Source organism: Caenorhabditis remanei, chromosome III, assembly GCF_010183535.1.
Source record: "Caenorhabditis remanei strain PX506 chromosome III, whole genome shotgun sequence".
In the NCBI taxonomy this organism is placed as follows: Eukaryota; Metazoa; Nematoda; class Chromadorea; order Rhabditida; family Rhabditidae; genus Caenorhabditis; species Caenorhabditis remanei.
In genome coordinates this window covers 2,456,686-2,474,925 of record NC_071330.1, presented here as the reverse complement: position 1 = coordinate 2,474,925, position 18,240 = coordinate 2,456,686, and the positions used below count along the sequence as shown (strand labels likewise).

Genomic DNA, 18,240 nt, shown 5'->3' with positions numbered 1-18,240 from the left:
AGATGGCGGAAGAAATGGAAACCGAATCAATAAATTCCAACGGGGATCAACCTCAAGCCCCGCCCACTTCTCGAATCAAAGAAATTCCGGAGGGAACTCCAGATTTCGTGAAGGAGACAGTCGAACGATCGGGCAAAAATCCAATGTCGATATTCTCGGAACTGTATGTTCAGTTGACAGGAAATCAGCCGTTGTTCGAGTATTACGTGAGAAATCAGCCAGGTGGAGGCATTAAATTCGTGTGTATCACAATGTTGGATGGACAGAAAATAGAAGGAGAACAGATGAATAAGAAGAAGGACGCCAAGTTGTCGACGGCGTGGAAGGGATTGGAGATATTGACAAGACATGCGAGTGATTCGATGACTCCGGAAGTTCAGTTTCAGCTGGAGACAACTTTCTTCGAATTACTCAGAGAACACACATATGCAAAGTTTTATGAGTAAGGAGTGAGGGGGAAAACCACAGACTTGTCACGGGCCGGGCCGAAATCTAACAAAATATCGGCCCGTTTTGAAACATTTTTTGAACTTTTTTGGAAAAGTATAGTTTTTGACCAAAAACTTAAAATTGAATTAAAAATGGGAATATTTATGATAATTTTAGCATTTTTCACTCTATTTTTTTCGAAAAATTTCAAAAAATTTTAGTAAAAAATGGGTACCCACTTTTGAATCAGGGCCGACCGGTCCGATTTTTGACAAGTCTGGAAAATCATGAATATCATAGTTGTCAAGGCCCGGGCAAATTGGCGCGAAAGTCAAATTTTTTCAAATTTTTTGAATTATTCTGAAAAATAGTCAAAAATGGTCACATTTTTGATGAAAAATTGAAAAAATTTCGAAAAAAGATTGGGCTTTCGGGCCTTGCCGGCCCGGCCTGGTAGACAACTAAATATCATGAATATCTTTGAAAAATAGACAGAATTCATGAATAAATACAAAAACGTTCGGTGAAAAACGACAAAAAAGTTTTGGAAAAAAGCTGAAAAACGGTGAAAAATTGGAAGAATGCTCTCAATTTCATTTAAAACCCATAATTTCAAGAAAACTTGGGAAAACACTCTCATTTTGAGCAATTTCAATGAAATTTTCTAAAAAATTGTTTGATTTACGAAAGAAAAGATAAAATTTGCTCAAAATAAATTTGAACGGAAGATTAATTATGAAAGTTTTCGGTTTTTAAATGTTTTTTGACAGAAAAAGAAAAGTAACCATAGTTGTCAAGGCCCGGCCAAATTGGCGCGAAAGTCAAATTTTTTGAATTTTTTCGCGAAAAAGTCAAATTTTCGACTATCATTCAGAATTAGAAGAAATTCTGAAAAATAGTCAAAAATGGTCACATTTTCGATGAAAAATTGAAAAAATTTCGAAAAAAATTGGGCTTTCGGGCCTTGCCGGCCCTGCCCGGCAGACAACTAAATATGATGAATATCTTTGAAAAGTAGACAAAATTCATGAATAAATACAAAAAAGTTCGGTGAAAAACGACAAACAATTTTTGGAAAAAAGCTGAAAAACGGTGAAAAATTGGAAGAATGCTCTCAATTTCATTTAAAACCCATTATTTCAAGAAAATTCTCGAAACTAAAAATACAAAAATTACGAAAGAGGAGATAAAATTTGCTCTAAATAAATTTGAACGGAAGAATAATTATAAAAGTTTTCGGTTTTTTTTTCGATTTCCAGTGAAAAAACGAAACTGAGTTTTGTAAAAATTCAAATTTTGTATTATAATCGATTTCAAAAGTGTTCTCTAAGAATTCATAAATCCAAATTATTTAGGTTATTGTTTTCTCATAATTTCCAGCCATTTCAGAAAATTTGACGGATTCGAGCAATTTGAAATTTAGAAAAAAAAAATATAAAAAAAATATAATTTATAGAAAATTCTATTTTTATAACTGACGATTGACAAAATTCACTAATTTCTTCTAAATTTTTCCAAATTTTTGATGCAAAAATAAGAGTACAGTGCGCGTCATAAAGATAGCCCCCCCCTCCGATTATGTTGGTTCTGGCTCAGCCGTAAGTTTTCATGAAAAATGGATAACGTCATTCGATTTCTCGTCCAAAATAACCCCTGGGCGCAAAGTTTCATGAACCTCCTCCAAAAACTACGGATAGACCATCGAAAATTCGAAAATTAAGCCGCGTCATAAAGATAGCCCCCCTTGAGAATTTTCAATTTATCGATAAATTTTCTCCGTTTTTTCACACTAAAACGTTTTCAAACAATAAAATTAGCGTTTTTACTGATGTTTTCTTATTTTTCTTCATATTTTTCTATTAAAAATTCTACTTTGAAGAGCCAGTTTGGGCTAAAAAGTCGAAAAATAGGGATTTCTGAAGGAAACTACCGTAACCGGTCGGTCAAGTAGAGGGAGCAATATTTTTGTATAGTAATTTACTTTCCTCGGTACTAGTATGACTGTTTGGTCGCACTTTTGACTGGAATAAAGGGGCTCTGAATGCTCAGAGGTTTTCCTAATATGAATGATATTCCCATCGGGAGACAGTTTTGAGCTTCTTCTTGATGAAAAATCTTGAAAATCAGTTTTCAGGGAAGAATATTTGAGGGAATTAGTAGAATCAACCATTTTGTTATTACCTTAAAATAACTGAATTACTTTGACCGATTAGTGATAAGTACTAGCCATTCGAATTATGAGAATGTGCCCTGAATTCCCTGTTCACTGGTATTACACCGGATTTTGTGAGTCTTAGCCTGAGAAAGCAACTGTGTAATAAGAAACAACAAATGTTCGTATTGTTTCAAGGTTTCACATCCATTTGGGATAATTCTAAAACTTTTGAATCTTCTGTTGATTCGAGAACACAATGTTCTAGGTGAAGATAACATGATTATGATTTCGACAGCTATTACTTATGTGTACTCTGTCAAGATCTTTCGGAAATGTGTTGCTGGCCTTACAAAAGTCTATTAAAGTCATTCTCAAAAATACGATGCTTCAAAAACTGATTTTCAAGATTTTTCATCAAGAAGAAGCTCAAAACTGTCTCCCGATGGGAATATCATTCATATTAGGAAAACCTCTGAGCATTCAGAGCCCCTTTATTCCAGTCAAAAGTGCGACCAAACAGTCATACTAGTACCGAGGAAAGTAAATTACTATACAAAAATATTGCTCCCTCTACTTGACCGACCGGTTACGGTAGTTTCCTTCAGAAATCCCTATTTTTCGACTTTTTAGCCCAAACTGGCTCTTCAAAGTAGAATTTTTAATAGAAAAATATGAAGAAAAATAAGAAAACATCAGTAAAAACGCTAATTTTATTGTTTGAAAACGTTTTAGTGTGAAAAAACGGAGAAAATTTATCGATAAATTGAAAATTCTCAAGGGGGGCTATCTTTATGACGCGGCTTAATTTTCGAATTTTCGATGGTCTATCCGTAGTTTTTGGAGGAGGTTCATGAAACTTTGCGCCCAGGGGTTATTTTGGACGAGAAATCGAATGACGTTATCCATTTTTCATGAAAACTTACGGCTGAGCCAGAACCAACATAATCGGAGGGGGGGCTATCTTTATGACGCGCACTGTAGAACGAGTATTTGTAATGAAAAATTTTGAGGTGATTTCCAGAGAAGTAGAGAGAGAAATCTCTCGTTTTCCATTAAAAAGTGGGTTTTAGCGTCTAAAATACCAAGAAGTTTCCGTAAAATAACGAAAAATGTAAAATTTCAGTTTGTGCAAATCGAATGCTTCACTCTACGGATACGAGAAAGTGATAGCCTCGATATTCATCCAGAACAACGAGAATCTTCAAGTAATCTCTCTTTCGACTGGAAATAAAGGACTCAGAGGAGACAAGATAGTGAATGACGGAAGTGCTCTCATCGATTGTCACGCTGAAATTCTCGCACGACGAGGTCTCCTCAGATTCCTGTATTCTGAAGTGATCAAGTTCTCCACGTCACCAGAATCATCGATTTTCGAGAGAGGAACAGAGAAATTGGTGCTGAAAAAGGGGATTCTCTTCCATTTATTCATAAATACAGCACCATGTGGAACGGCGAGAGTTGATGTATGTACTCTCAGCTACAGTACTCCTTCTACAGTAATCTGATTCCATTTTCAGCGTCGAATGAAGTCTGGAACCGCCGAGGAAATCCAGGCGACCTCTCAGCTCCGTTTCAAAATAGACAAGGGAATGGGAACGGTGTTGGGCGGTGCGGACGAGTTTGCCGATCCGCAGACATTCGATGGGATTATGATGGGAGAGAGGATGCGGACGATGTCTTGTTCGGATAAATTGTTGAGGGCGAACGTGTTGGGTGTGCAGGGAGCACTTCTTTCTCATTTTATTGAGCCGGTAGGTAGCATTTGGTACAGTAACCAGGATCCTAGGAGTAGGATCTTAAATCTTAGGTGCTCTACAGTAACCCACCAAAGTTGAGCGAGCTTGAAGGTACTGTAGTTAGATGGTAGGAAAAACGAGTACAGTAAGCCGCACCATACAGTAGGATAGGTACAGTAATCTAGTATCAGTTCACTGTAGGATCGCATTAGGTACAGTAACCTGAATCCTAGGATTATGAGAAATCCTATATCCTACTGTAAAACAGATACAGTAGGCTCTAGAATCCTTGGAACTCCACAGTAACCCAGCTAATCCGAGCTTGGAGGTACTGTAGTTCAATGACTACTGAACGATCTTACTGTAGAAAAGATACAACTCCATTTTGAATTTCACTACTAGCCTGAAAATGGGCATTTTTCGCCAAAAATATCCAATTTTGTGAGAACGATTGGAGTTTTTGACTTGGCGACTCTACAGTAACCGAGCAAAGTTGTAGTGAGATGACTACTGTTAGATATGAGGAACTCATCATGTTACTGTAGGATCACAGTGGGTACAGTAACCCGGATCCTAGTAACTCTGCAATAAAACTACAGTAATCAGATGACTACTCTAGGATCCCGGATCTCATATCTGATGATCAGGTTACTGTAGAATCCCACCCATTTACAGATCTACTACACGTCGATCGCCGTTGCCGAACAGAACAACTTCGACCGTCTCAACAAAGCGGTGTTCGCCCGCGCGGCCAACTACCAACCACCAGCTCCATTCAAAGTACAACAAGTGATAATCGGAGAGTGTCAAATCGAAGATATCGATCAGTCGTCATCTGTGGCCGCCCGTTCGTCTGTTGGATCCATGAACTGGAATCTGGCGGATGGAACGACGGAAGTGATTCGGACGAATGATGGATTGGTTCACGAGAAGAAGGAGAATGGAGTGGAAGTGGAGACTCCATCACGGTTGAGTAAGAAGATGTTGGCTGAGTTGATGATGGCGGTGAGTTAGAGAGCCTAGGAACACAAAATGAAAAAGTTCGGCCAGCACTGTGATCATTATGGAATTTTGAGCTGTTTTTGAAATGAAAATTCTGGTTTCAAGGCATATTCCCTGATTCCAGCGATTCCTTTTTAAGATAATGTGCTCTACAGATAAACGCGACCATTAGAGTTACGGTTAGGAGCTAATTTTCAAATTTTCTTAAATTTTTCACAAGAAAAAGGGATAAATTTCGGGCTCCAAACTCGGAGAGCTTGTAAATGTTGAAATTTCGAATTTTAGCTACATTTTAGTGTTTCAGTATAAAAGTTTCTAAGAAACACAAAAAATATTTCTTCATTCTGAAATGTTGGATTAGAATCTAATACTGTAAGAATCCCAGAATCCGAATTGTTCTGATATTCCACTGAAAATAGAGCGAATACTTCTAGTTTTCCTAGCGGCGCGCAGTTTTCTCAATGTTTGAGTACAGAAACCTTTTCGAACAGTTTCAGAGTCGGTCGGAAAGCGCATCAAATATTCCTTTATCGCTTTATTCAATTCAATAACATTTTAACAGAAATTCTTCAATTTTTCATTGTTGAAATGACGATTCTATTTGACACCTGATACCTACGAAAATCTGGTTGATAGTTTATATTTCGTTTATATACAAACTTTGTAACCAAATCTAAATATTTAGATTTAAAAAAGTGCAAACGTAGCAGCAGACTCCACTTTCAACCAGACTTGCGGAATTTCGGGTCGGCGTGGATTTGAATTTTGATTTGAACTACAATTTTTTAATAAAATTCATTTTTCTGAAAACTTTCCTTATTTTTTCGCAAGCGTATTCCTTAAAAACCTTCGAAACCTACAAAAAATCAGTCTTTAGAGCCGGAAAAGATCATTTTTGATCCTAATGATTTCATTTTCATGAATTTCCAGCCGATTTCTGACAGATTATCCGAGAATCGGCCTGAAAATCCCCAACCCTCCAAAATTATAATCTATATTTCAGACGTGCAAACTGACGCAAACCGCCGTGGACTCCCCTATCACTTACGATGAGCTGAAAGCGGGATCACTCGAATATCTCACTGCGAAACAGTCATTCATCAAATGGCTCCGACAACAAGATCTCGGCATTTGGCAACGCAAACCACGCGAATTCCAAATGTTTAGAGTTAATTAATTATTGTTTTTTTGGTGGAAATGTTTTGTTTTTGCTGGAAAAACCGGTTTTCAAAGCGAAAATTGAGTTTTTCTAACAAAAATTAATATTTTTTCATTCTAAATCCCTATAAGTCACTTTAACTCGGCATTCTGAATCTCACTATCATGGCTATTTTCCCTTAAAAATATCCAATTTTGTCTGAAAAATTACAGTTTCTGACTTGAAAGCCCCGGTTTTCTGGTGAAAAATGTGTTTTTTTAGCCGAAAATTGGAAATTTTTCACTCAGATTTTCCATTTTTCTGTATTTCTTGAATCTTTTTCCGTGTAAAATCTCAGTTTTAACTGTATCTCGTTTCTCTGAAAATCTGTATTCCCTCTGATATTTTCATAATTTTAATATTAATAATTGAGAAAAATTGAATTTTTCTACTTTTTCACTATTCTATGTTAATTTTTCAATGGTTTCACCCCATTTTTTACTTCAAAATTGTATTTTTATCGCAGAAATTCAAATTTCCCACTCTTAACCGTTGTATTCCAGATGCCCGAACCGGTGACCCACGTGATTTTTGATTTCGACGGACTCCTCGTCGACACGGAAACCGCCTACACTAAAGCGAACTCGGAATTGTTGAAGAAGTATGGAAAAGAGTTTACGATGGATTTGAAGAGAAGTTAGTAGGAATTTTAACACTTTTCAGGCTGTGAAAATGTGAGGTCCAAAAATTAATACGTTTCGAAACGGAAATATTTTTAATTTTTAAAATTTTGAAACTGACTTCAAAGGGGGACACCTCTATTCCAAAGTTTAGTATTTTTATATGAATCGATTTAGAACGCCAAGGAAAAGAGAAAATTCTCTTGGAGCCATGCCTGAAAATTAGTCTGAAGCGAGTTATGAGACCTCAAAGTGCCAAAAATCGCTCCTCGTCGTGTAGTTTTTTCAGTACATTTAAATAGAACATCTTCTCATTTGCATGTGAAAGTTCATTTTTCGAATCTTTCTTGAAAATATTTGAAAATGTTTCTATTCCGTGCAGATGAGAAGAATTTCTATTGAAATGTACTGAACAACTGCACGATAAGGAGCGATTTTTGGTACTTTGAGGTCTCATAACTCGCTTCAGACTGATTTTCAGGCATGGCTCCAAGAGAAATGTCTCATTTCCCTGGCTTCCTGAATCGATTTATATTTTTGAAAAATTTTAAGTTTTGGAATTGTGGTGGTGTCCTCCTTTGAATTCACTATCAGTTTGAAAATTTCAAATTTAGAAAAGTTTGGTTTCTAGGCTTTTAAAAGTCTCAGTTTTAGAATAACTGGTTTCGAAATGTCTCAATACCAGAGATGAGCGGATGAGTTGGCGGAAGAAATCCTTAAATTGGCGGAGTAGCTTTTCTTTGGGACGGTAGCAAAAAGTGTTCAATAGATGAAATTTGCAGCATAAATTTGTCTATCGATTGGAGAAAACAGGGCCCAAAAATTTTCAAAACTAAACTAGTTACAGTCATTAAGGCTTGTATTCCGCCTTCCGCAAAATGGTCTCAGGGCGGAAGGCGGAATGCAGGCTTAAATTGACTGTAACTAGTTTAGTTTTGAAAATTTTAATGTCTTGTTTTCTCCAATCGATAGACAAATTTGTGCTGCAAATTTCATCTATTGAACACTTTTTGCTACCGTCCCAAAGAAAAGCTACTCCGCCAATTTAAGGATTTCTTCCGCCAACTCGTCCGCTCATCTCTGCTCAATACTAGTATTTTCTAGAAGATTCCTAAACTTCCCTAATTCTTCCAGGACAAATGGGCAAACGTCACGACGAGTCGATCCGTTGGCTGCTCAACGAACTCGATCTGAACGACGTCGTCACTCCAGAAGACTATTCCCATCAGTACGATGCGATTCTCATCGAAATGTTCAAGAAGAGTCCAGCGATGCCTGGCGCCGAGCGACTCGTCCGTCATCTCATTCAGAAGGGGATTCCCGTCGCCTTGTGTACCGGATCGTGTTCTAGAACATTCCCAACGAAATTGGATAATCACAGAGACTGGATCGAGTTGATCAAACTACAAGTGCTCTCCGGTGACGATCCGGAAGTCAAATTCGGCAAACCCCATCCGGATCCATTCCTTGTGACGATGAGAAGATTCCCGAAGATTCCAGAGCATGCTGGAAGAGTTTTGGTCTTCGAAGACTCGTACAACGGCGTTTTGTCTGCTTTGGAAGCCGGAATGCAATGTGTCATGGTTCCGGAACGCACGATTTACGACCCGGAGACGGATACGGAGTTTAAGAGTCGTGTCACTCTTGTGTTGGATAGTTTGGAGCATTTCAAACCGGAGGATTTCGGATTGCCCGCTTATGATTAATTTCATTTTTTGTGTTTTTTTAAGCAATTTTCTAAAGAAAATTCGACCATTTTTTTTATTCCTTTTGCATTTTTCTGTGAAAAATCAATTTTCTAGAGAAATTATGTACTTTTTGTGATATTCACTTGACTTATTAGCTCGGGACAGTTCATACAACTGCGCTCCACCGAAATCCCCTTGAAAAATGTCTCTTTTTCTCTGAGTCTCTCAATTTCGTCCACTATTTCCTTCGGTTTCGGTAGAGCGCGGTTGTAAAAAGCGTGCCGTGCTAATATTTCAAGCTCCTTTTACTCAATTTTTAGGTTCAAGACTCCGCCCATTTTTACGCAAATTTCCCGATTTTCCCATTTTTCGAACGGTGTTTTTGTGAAGAGCTTGCCCCAATTTCAAAGTACTTTTGTGATATTCACATAACTTTTTTCCACAATAAAACAGTATTGTTAGTCACAATCTTTGCAATTTTTCCACAGGTTTCATGGTTTTTTCAAATACGTAGATTCATATTTTCAGTCCTGTCTGAAAACCCAGGAAACACAGACACACAGACAGATATCCTGATTTTCGGACATCCGGACAAACATTCCTACAGACAGACAGAGACAAATCGATTCAGAATTCCCTCCAAAAAAGTGGTGGCCGAGTTTCTTGGCCATGTGGAGTTTTCTAGGCCACCGCTTATTTTTGAAATTTGGCAGATTAAAAAGAGACATTGAGGTGTCTAGAAATGATGGATTTTGAGTTTTTAAAGTCGAATTTCAAGTATTTTTCTAAATATAAAGAAATTTTTGAATTATTTGAATGCAAAATTTTAGTTTTAAGGTTGAAATTTGTGATTTTTAACTCAAAAATAGTAAATGATGTTGAAAATGTTTTATTTCATGGTTTTTCGCTACTTTTATTTAGGTTTCAGCTATTTTTTTGTTTAAAAATGGATTATTTGGTTTTTTAACCAATTTTTCTTTAAAATTCGCATTATTTTTTGCAGAAACATCTAGATTTTTTATTCCAGCCATGGCAGACGACGATCCCGATCACTTCATTGACTCAGACGACGTGGATCTGCCCTCCACGTCATCAGGTTCTTCCAGAAGACGTCTCGCATTCAAACAGCCACATCCAGTGCTCCGAGACCGTCCACCCTTCGCACCGCCCGTTATAATGGGAATGTCGTTGCCAGATGTGGACGCCACGCCGCCGGATTCCACGTCAAATGGATCGCTTATCGATAATCGACCGAAACTGCGAAAAGCATGGTCTTATGACGAAGTTTGCGTGTTTTATGAGGGAATGAAAATTGTAAGTTTGAAGATTTTTGGATGAAAATCCCAAAAATTTCAATTTTCGACTCAAAAATCCCTGAAAATGCTTATTTCCAGCACGGCAAAGACTTTGACACAATCGTCCGATACATGGCAAAACGAAAAATCGAAAAAAGCCGTGAACACGTCAAAACGTTCTTCTTCAACTCGGTGAAAGCTTATCGAGCACTGTTAGGGTTGGCTGAAGGTAAATATAATGAAGAATTGCGTTGAAATTAAATTTAAACTGTTTATTTCTCTAATTTTCATCAAGTTTGCAAAGAAATTCCACGTTTTTAGCTGTAAAATGTGGTTTTTTAACCAAAAGATTGTATGAAACTGTATTCGTGGCGAGACCCAAAGACACGTTTTGAGCATGCGCCTTTAAAGTCGATTTACGAGGGTTACTGTAATTAATTTTGTTGTATTTCCGTTTTTGGAGTGTTTTAGACGTATTTTTTGCTGAGATTCTCTCTAATTTTTAGTTGTTAGTGCTCAAAAATCATATAGAATTTAAAAATTCAGCCTAGCGAACACAAAAATCGAAAAGAAATAGCAAAGTTTCTGTAAAAACAAGATTTTCTCGATTTCTTCGTGAAGAACAAGTATTTTTCCAAATTTTAATTCAGAAAAAGTATTCATGCCAGAAATGACTAGAATTCTAGCAAGAACTACATATAAACGTACAAAAAACAATAATCCATCATAAAATCTATTAATAGCTTTCAGTTACTGTAATCGTGGCGAGACCCACTGAAGATTTCCCGTCATGCACCTTTAAAGTAGATTTACGGGGGCTACTGTATTTATTTATTTTTTGCTGTTTTTCAATGATTTTTCCCATTTTTTTCGTAGAAACACTGGGAAATTTCAAAAATTTTCTTCGGAAAATCAATGCAGAAACTAAAATCCCAATAATATTCAATCAATATTTCTCCAAAGTTCCAGACGAATTCAACAACGTTCAACGTGACGCCCGTGAGCTGTTCATCCTCATCAACGCATGCGAATGGAAGAGAAAAACGGGGAACATGAAGGCGAATGCGGAGAAAATGAAAGAATTATTGTTCGAAGGACAAGTAACTGTGAAAGCGGGAAGGAAATATGTGACAGTCAGGACACCTCCATGTCCAGCACTTTGTCGATATTTTTGTAAGTTTTTGGGTGGAAAAATGCAGTTTTTCTTGCTTAAAATCGCTTAAAATCGCTCAAAATTCATAAATTTCCTCTATTTTCAGCGATCAAAAAATCCGACAAAATCCCTCATGACCTCTATATCCATCTCGAACCAACAAGCAACGGCGACCACCTTTTCATGCGAAATCGAGACCAGAATCCGTTTCTCCGTGTCAGATTGAATGCGAATGATCGAATTCAGAAATTACTCGAATTTCTTCACAAGAAATGGTCGTCGACGGGTGATACTTCGGCAGTTTCAGTCACTCTTTGGCCTGATTCTTCGTGTGAATTGGCTAGTTTGAGTGTGCATTCCGTCGAAAGTTCTCCGTTTATTTCGGTTTCAATCAATAAATTGATCAAGAATATCGAAGAAGTCAAGGAGAAGAGTGAGGCGACGAAGAAGTTGGAAACGGGAGGACTTAAAATGGCTGTCGAGGCGAATACTAGTGAGTTTCGGATATTTTTAGACTTAATTACATCAAATTCCAATTGAAAGAAAACAGTTTTTCGGGCAAAAAAACTTGAAAATGTGGAAATTTTCGTGATTATTTCGTAAAAAGTAAATTTTTGACTCAGTTTCGCATAGAAAATCTATTTTTCTCTCAATATTTGTCTATTTTTTCACGCTACATAAACGGGTTTCTTTGTTACAGCTTCCACATCGATTCCCCTGCAAACGTTCATCTATCCCCGCCCATTCAATCTAACGGATACGGTTATCAACGAGGGAATCACGATGAAAAATATCAAAAGTTCGATTATCGCTGAGCTGTATTGTGTTGTGAGTTTCGGTTGTCTTCGGTTTTTTCGGCAAATTGTGAGCAATTTTTACAACCTAAAAGCCTAACATAACGTAAACTCTGTATTTGAGGTGCATACACCTCTATTGTTCAAAGGGTCCGTCAGAGTGCAACTCTATTAGAGGGGCAATTCAAATAGAGAGTGCACTTCAATTTTTCGTCGACGAATTCGCTCGGCCTCGATACCCAACTATCTTTTGAATTTGTTGAATTTCAACAGTTTTTTATGCCGAATTAAAGGGGGATGGAACTATTTCCAAAACGTTTGATTTTTTTATATGGTTCGACGCAGCATGGATGGGCCAATCGAAAATCCTCTTGGAGGTAGGTCTGAAAATCGTTCTAAAAGAAGTTATTCGCAAAAAAAGGGCCAAAAGGGAGGGTTTCGTGGTGCTCTTTTCTACCTAGTTCAAGGGGGAAAATTCTCATGGTGCGCGTGAAAAAATATAAAAGTAGAATAAAAACGTCAATCTTTTTCTCAAATGAGAATAATTGAGAATCGAGAAGGAGAAAATTCATGGAACGTTGCTTCTATGACATAGATAAGTCGGTACTTGCTGTATGAATATTTTTCATTCATTATCCTATGCTAGTGTGCTTCATTGTAGAATTCAGAATCTTGGAAACGTTGTTTTCGACAAAGTCCAGTCTTGTTGTCATTCCACAAATGTGGAATCTAGTTCCACTAGAAATCATTTGGATTTGACTAACTAGGGAAGGCCCTCGAGTCAAAGTGGAGATATGGGACGTGACCTATATCGTTGGAAAGCTGAGAAAACGCTGATTCCAAATATATATTCAGTTTTTGCCCTCGAGGCCTGGTATTCGAGAAAAACGAGGTCAAAGTTTGGACCCCTAACAAGTCATTACCTTTCCGACGTGTTTAAAATGTCGGCAGCGTGGTGTAGGCGGTAGCAGTGTAGTCAATGCGCAGTCACTTTTTGGTTCAATTCCATCGGGCCACCAAATTTTTTTCGGTTTTTTAAGTTTCGTTTTTTATCTATTTGAACAAAACTTTTAAAAAAAACCACTTCCGGATCTAAAAAAACGAAACTTAAAAAACCGAAAAAAAAATTTGGTGGCCCGATGGAATTGAACCAAAAAGTGACTGCGCATTGACAACACTGCTACCGCCTACACCACGCTGCTGACATTTTAAACACGTCGGAAAGGTAATGACTTGTTAGGGGTCCAAACTTTGACCTCGTTTTTCTCGAATACCAGGCCTCGAGGGCAAAAACTGAATATATATTTGGAATCAGCGTTTTCTCAGCTTTCCAATGATATAGGTCACGTCCCATATCTCCACTTTGACTCGAGGGCCTTCCCTAGTAAGAAAGATCACAAGAAGGCGTTTGATGTATTGCTGGGAATAATGACGAAGCCCAATCGTCAGAGAGATATTCAAAATATTTCTCCTTATTTCGCAACATCTGCTCTTGAATCTTTTCATTCTGTGGCCACTTCTTATTTGCCAAAAGAGCATTTTTTGTATGTTTTACAGCAAAACAATAACATTTCTTTGTATATTCCAGCGATAAAAAGGGATACGACCTCCGATCAAAACTCGCTTGTTTACACTGGAACGCCTTACAATTAGACGAATTATCGGGGCGGAGAAAAGTTGAGATCGAGCATCAGTATTACTGCAAAACTAAGAAGAAATTGGTGACAAAATTTAGAAAAACAAGACCTATGAATAATTGGAGAAAAGATATAGGGCAATTTGCTAAAGAAATGGTACTGGTCGGATGTCTTTCTAGCGATGAAGAAGAAATTGATGAGGAGGTAGAGGCGAGAGCAGCAGTTGAAGCAGAGATGTATACGTTATCAAACTCTCCTTAGTCTTGTTCTTTTTATCTTAGTTTTTACTTGTTTCCATAAATTTTTCTCCTTCTCGATTCTCAATTATTCTCATTTGAGAAAAAGATTGACGTTTTTATTCTACTTTTATATTTTTTCACGCGCACCATGAGAATTTTCCCCCTTGAACTAGGTAGAAATGAGCACCACGAAACCCTCCCTTTTGGCCCTTTTTTTGCGAATAACTTCTTTTAGAACGATTTTCAGACCTACCTCCAAGAGGATTTTCGATTGGCCCATCCATGCTGCGTCGAACCATATAAAAAAATCAAACATTTTGGAAATAGTTCCATCCCCCTTTAATCAAACTTTTACAAAAAAAAAAAACGGAGAAAATCTTGAATTTTTATAGCAAACTACGTTTTTAACAATAAAAATACTGGAATAGTAATGTGAGAGAACGGTTCGGAGGCATTTAATGATGATTTTAGAGAAAAGTGTAAACTGCTGGAGGGCACCTCAATTAGAGGGGCACATCAATTAGAGGGTGCACCTCTATTGTTCAAAGGGTCTGTTGGAGGGCACCACTATTAGAGGGGCACTTCAAATACAGTTTTTACGGTAGATTCATCTGCTGGATCAGATTGTAGTTTTGCAGTTTTTGTGCGATTTTTGGCGTTTTTAACACCGTAAAGACCGGAAAACGTTCATTCTAATAGGCGTGAAATCTTCATTTCTCTACCAAAATCTCAATTTCCAATTTGGAGATGTCTCCCCAGCTCGATAGTTTTTTTTAAAACGATTTTCCCGACGTCTGACACATGTATGATTCCAATTATTTTTCAGTGTGGCCGAAAGAATCCGATTAAACTCCGCTACCAAATAGTAAGTGAACAACCACCCCGAGTGCCACCAGTCGAACCGTGGAAAGTGATGTGTGGTCTATTGGGAAGAGGATACGGAGATATTCTCAAGAAAAAGATGTCTATGTGAGTGATTTTAGGCAGAAAAATTGAAGTTTTGAACTTTTTTGGAAATTTTTTTCTGAAATTTTCTCAAAAACCTCAAAAACCTACAGCAAATCATTATTTAAAAGTTTTTTCCCAAAAAATCGGAAAAATTCCAAAACAATTTCCGATTTTTCACTAATTGTTCATAACCATAGTTGTCAAGGCCCGAAGGTCCGGCTGCAAAAAACGATCCTTTTTTCCAATTTTTTTTTCGAAATTTTTCCATTTTTTTATGGAAAACCAGCCTATCTGCCTCGCCTTCGGCGATTCAGTCGGCTGGCCTCTCTTCATTCACGTGGCCACCTTCTCTCAAACGTGCCCGCATGGCCGAGTGGTCTAAAGCGGCTGTCGCTGTCCCAAGAATGGCAGTTCGGTTTTGCCCGCTGGCTCAGTTTCTCTTCTCTTTCCAAAACCGTTGCGGACAGTGCCTCAGACAGACAGACAAACACCACTTGTCTTTTATATATAAGAATGATGTTGCCATTTTTGATGATTTTTCCGAATTTCTTCTAATTCTGAATGATTGGCAAAAATTTGACTTTTTCGCAAAAAAAAATTGAAAATTTGAAAAAAAAAATTCAAAAACATTTGAATTTTGAACTTGGGGGCCTTAAATTTTGCTGACAAGCACAGCTAAGTTTATAACTATAATTTCACACTTTTCAAACTAAATATCTCCATTTCTTTAAATTTCTAGAGAGCCCCCATCCAACAAACGGAAGAAAATGGATGAGAACTCGAAGTCTCCGCCCCCAGCTCCCGAAGTACCCGGCAATCCGGAATGTGATATAGTTCGTCAGGAGAATGAGGACTTTGCCACTCAACTGGCATCTCTTCGAAAGATGTCAAGAAAGAAGACAGTGGCTGTGAAGAAGAATACGAAGAAACCACAATCAATTGTCACGACGACTCCACAATTATCGATTAGACCTCTACCTGATGCAGCTCCGCCCACAGAAGAGCCACATGAGTTCACTGCTCCCAGATGTACAGTAATACCCAGAAGAACGACGTCTTCTGAAGTGGCAACAGAAGAAACAGAGAAGACGACGAAGGCTACTGAGAACGGGAAGAGTAAAATGCCGATTGATTTCTCGGATGTTGTGTTCTCACCGGCGAAAAAGAGATTTGTGGATATGGAATTGCAGAAGAAGAGGACTGAGGAATTCCTCTCCTCGTTGAAGACTCCTCAGGCGACACCGCCGCAAACGCCAGGGGTAAAAAATTATAGAAAAATCACTTTTTTAACCTTTTTGTTTCGAAAAATTTGACCGAAATTATTGAATTTAGCACCAGTGCTGTCCGAAAAACTTTTTTTTTTTGAAAATTTTTTCATCGAGAAAACCAGACTTGCAACCAGGGTTGGGAAATTCCGGGCCGGGCCGGGCCGACTGAAAAATTTTCCTAGGCCCGGCCCGGCCCGGTCGGCTCCTGTAGAAATTTGAAATTTTTTGAAAAAATCTTGAATTTTTTTTGCAAAAAAGTGGATTTTTCGACTATGTTTTACATATCGATAAAACACAAGCTTATATAGGATTTTTGATCATTTTTTTCGAAAAATTTTGAGAAAAAATAGTGCACATTTTTTTGCTCTGGGCCGAGCCGGGCCGGGCCGATATTTTGCAAGTCTGGAAAAAACCGAAAAATTGAGAAAAAATTCAAAAAAAAAACTGTCTGAAAAATGAGTTTTTCGGAGTCAAAAGTCGTGAATTTGTATGAAAACTGTAAGTAATTCAAAGAAAGACCCCCAGAAATCTGTTTTTAACATACTTGTCAACCGGGCCGAAACGGGCCGAAAAGGGCCGGCGCGTAACTCGCTTCAAACTGAGTATTATGATCTGAAAAATATACCAAAATGTAGATCTCGACGAGTTCTATCTCCGTGACCTACTACGGGCCGGATGTCTATTCGTTAATATGCCGCGGGCCGGGCTAGAATGGCTTTTTTGGCCATTTTCGCGTTTTCGGCACTTTTTCCCGGCCCGCGGCACATTAACAAATAGCCATCCGGCCCGTAGTAGGCCACGGACATAGAACTCGTCCAAAATTACCCCTAGAAACCGGTTTTTGAGTACAAAATTAGAAAAAATTTCAGGAAAAATCGAAAAATCACTGCTTTTTGTTAATTTTCTAAAATTTTACGATTTTTTCGAAAACTATCTGACGTAGATGAAGTTTTGTGAGATCTGGAAAAAACTGATAATCGCGACACGACTTTTGCAACCGCGCTCTATCGAAACTGAGAAAAAAATGCGTTGGGAATAGTGAGACGCAGGGACTGAAAAATATTAATTTTCACTGAGAATTTTTAATGCCAATCTACCGATTTCTGTTTTTTCCAAAGCATGCAAAAAATCTGATGTCAAAATATTTTTTTTAACGGAAAAATGAGATTTTTCTCAACATGGCGATATCCTAAATGTGGGCGGAGCTTAATTATCGTATCTTAAATTTCCGGTATTCCAGGAAACGACAATGCAACAATTGTTCGGAGACGAGTTGTCAATGTCACCGAATTCCACTCGACACGCTGCTCTTATCGGAGATGGAGCTAATACGTGAGTTTTGAATAGAGGAGAAAAAAGGGACATCCGGACCTACAAACAGACATTTGGACATCCAGAAACTTGAAAATTCAAAATTGTTTGACTGTCAAGCGCGCCTTGGACGCGATTTTCTCAATTTGAAACATCGGAATGACAGCCGAGAAGCTTTCGGACATCTGGACATACAGATCATAGTTGTCCGGAATCCGGATTCCGGAAATTCCGGATTCCGGAAATTCCGGATTCCGGAATTCCGGGTTTTTTTTTGACATTCCGGTTCCGATTCCGGAAAATGAAAATTCCGGTTCCGGATTCCGGATTCTGGTATTTGAAATTTTTCATTCCGATTCCGGATTCCGGTTTTTTGAATTTTTTTCCGGAATCCTGAAGTTTAAATTTTTTTAAATTTTGAGTTTTAAAGATAACCGCATTACTTCTTTTTCGGTTTTGAACCTCAAAAGTAGTTTTAAACTTTATATATCATTAAAAACACTCAAAAAAATGACTTGGCCTTGCCAATTTTTCGAATCATTCCGGATTCCGGAAAATTAAAATTTTGATTCCGGTTCCGGATTTCGGATTCCGGTATTTGAAAAACTTCATTCCGGTTCCGGATTCCGGATTCCGGAAAATTAAAAATTTGATTTCGGTTCCGGATTCCGGATTCCGGTTTTTCGGAAAATGGCATTCCGTACAACTATGATACAGATAGAAGAAAGCATTTATTTGTCTGGCGTATCGTTGACGCGATTCTGAAA

General features: G+C 37.9%; 3 protein-coding genes across 3 annotated transcripts; 2 read left to right on the top strand and 1 right to left on the bottom strand.

Moving 5' to 3' along the window:
* Window positions 1-2: 2 nt before the first annotated feature.
* On the top strand, window positions 3-6,499 carry GCK72_008630 (uncharacterized protein; the record flags this gene model as incomplete). The annotated part of the gene is made up of 5 exons (XM_053726932.1): window positions 3-442; window positions 3,708-4,047; window positions 4,102-4,335; window positions 4,996-5,325; window positions 6,326-6,499. The coding sequence occupies 5 exons, from the start codon at window positions 3-5 to the stop codon at window positions 6,497-6,499; spliced, it is 1,518 nt and encodes a 505-aa protein (XP_053586509.1).
* A 524-nt stretch (window positions 6,500-7,023) lies between these two features.
* Window positions 7,024-8,846, top strand: GCK72_008628 (uncharacterized protein; the record flags this gene model as incomplete). The annotated part of the gene is made up of 2 exons (XM_053726930.1): window positions 7,024-7,156; window positions 8,275-8,846. The coding sequence occupies 2 exons, from the start codon at window positions 7,024-7,026 to the stop codon at window positions 8,844-8,846; spliced, it is 705 nt and encodes a 234-aa protein (XP_053586507.1).
* Window positions 8,262-8,807, bottom strand: GCK72_008629 (uncharacterized protein; the record flags this gene model as incomplete). Its single annotated transcript, XM_053726931.1, has 2 exons — window positions 8,262-8,487; window positions 8,548-8,807. The coding sequence occupies 2 exons, from the start codon at window positions 8,805-8,807 to the stop codon at window positions 8,262-8,264; spliced, it is 486 nt and encodes a 161-aa protein (XP_053586508.1).
* Window positions 8,847-18,240: the final 9,394 nt, after the last annotated feature.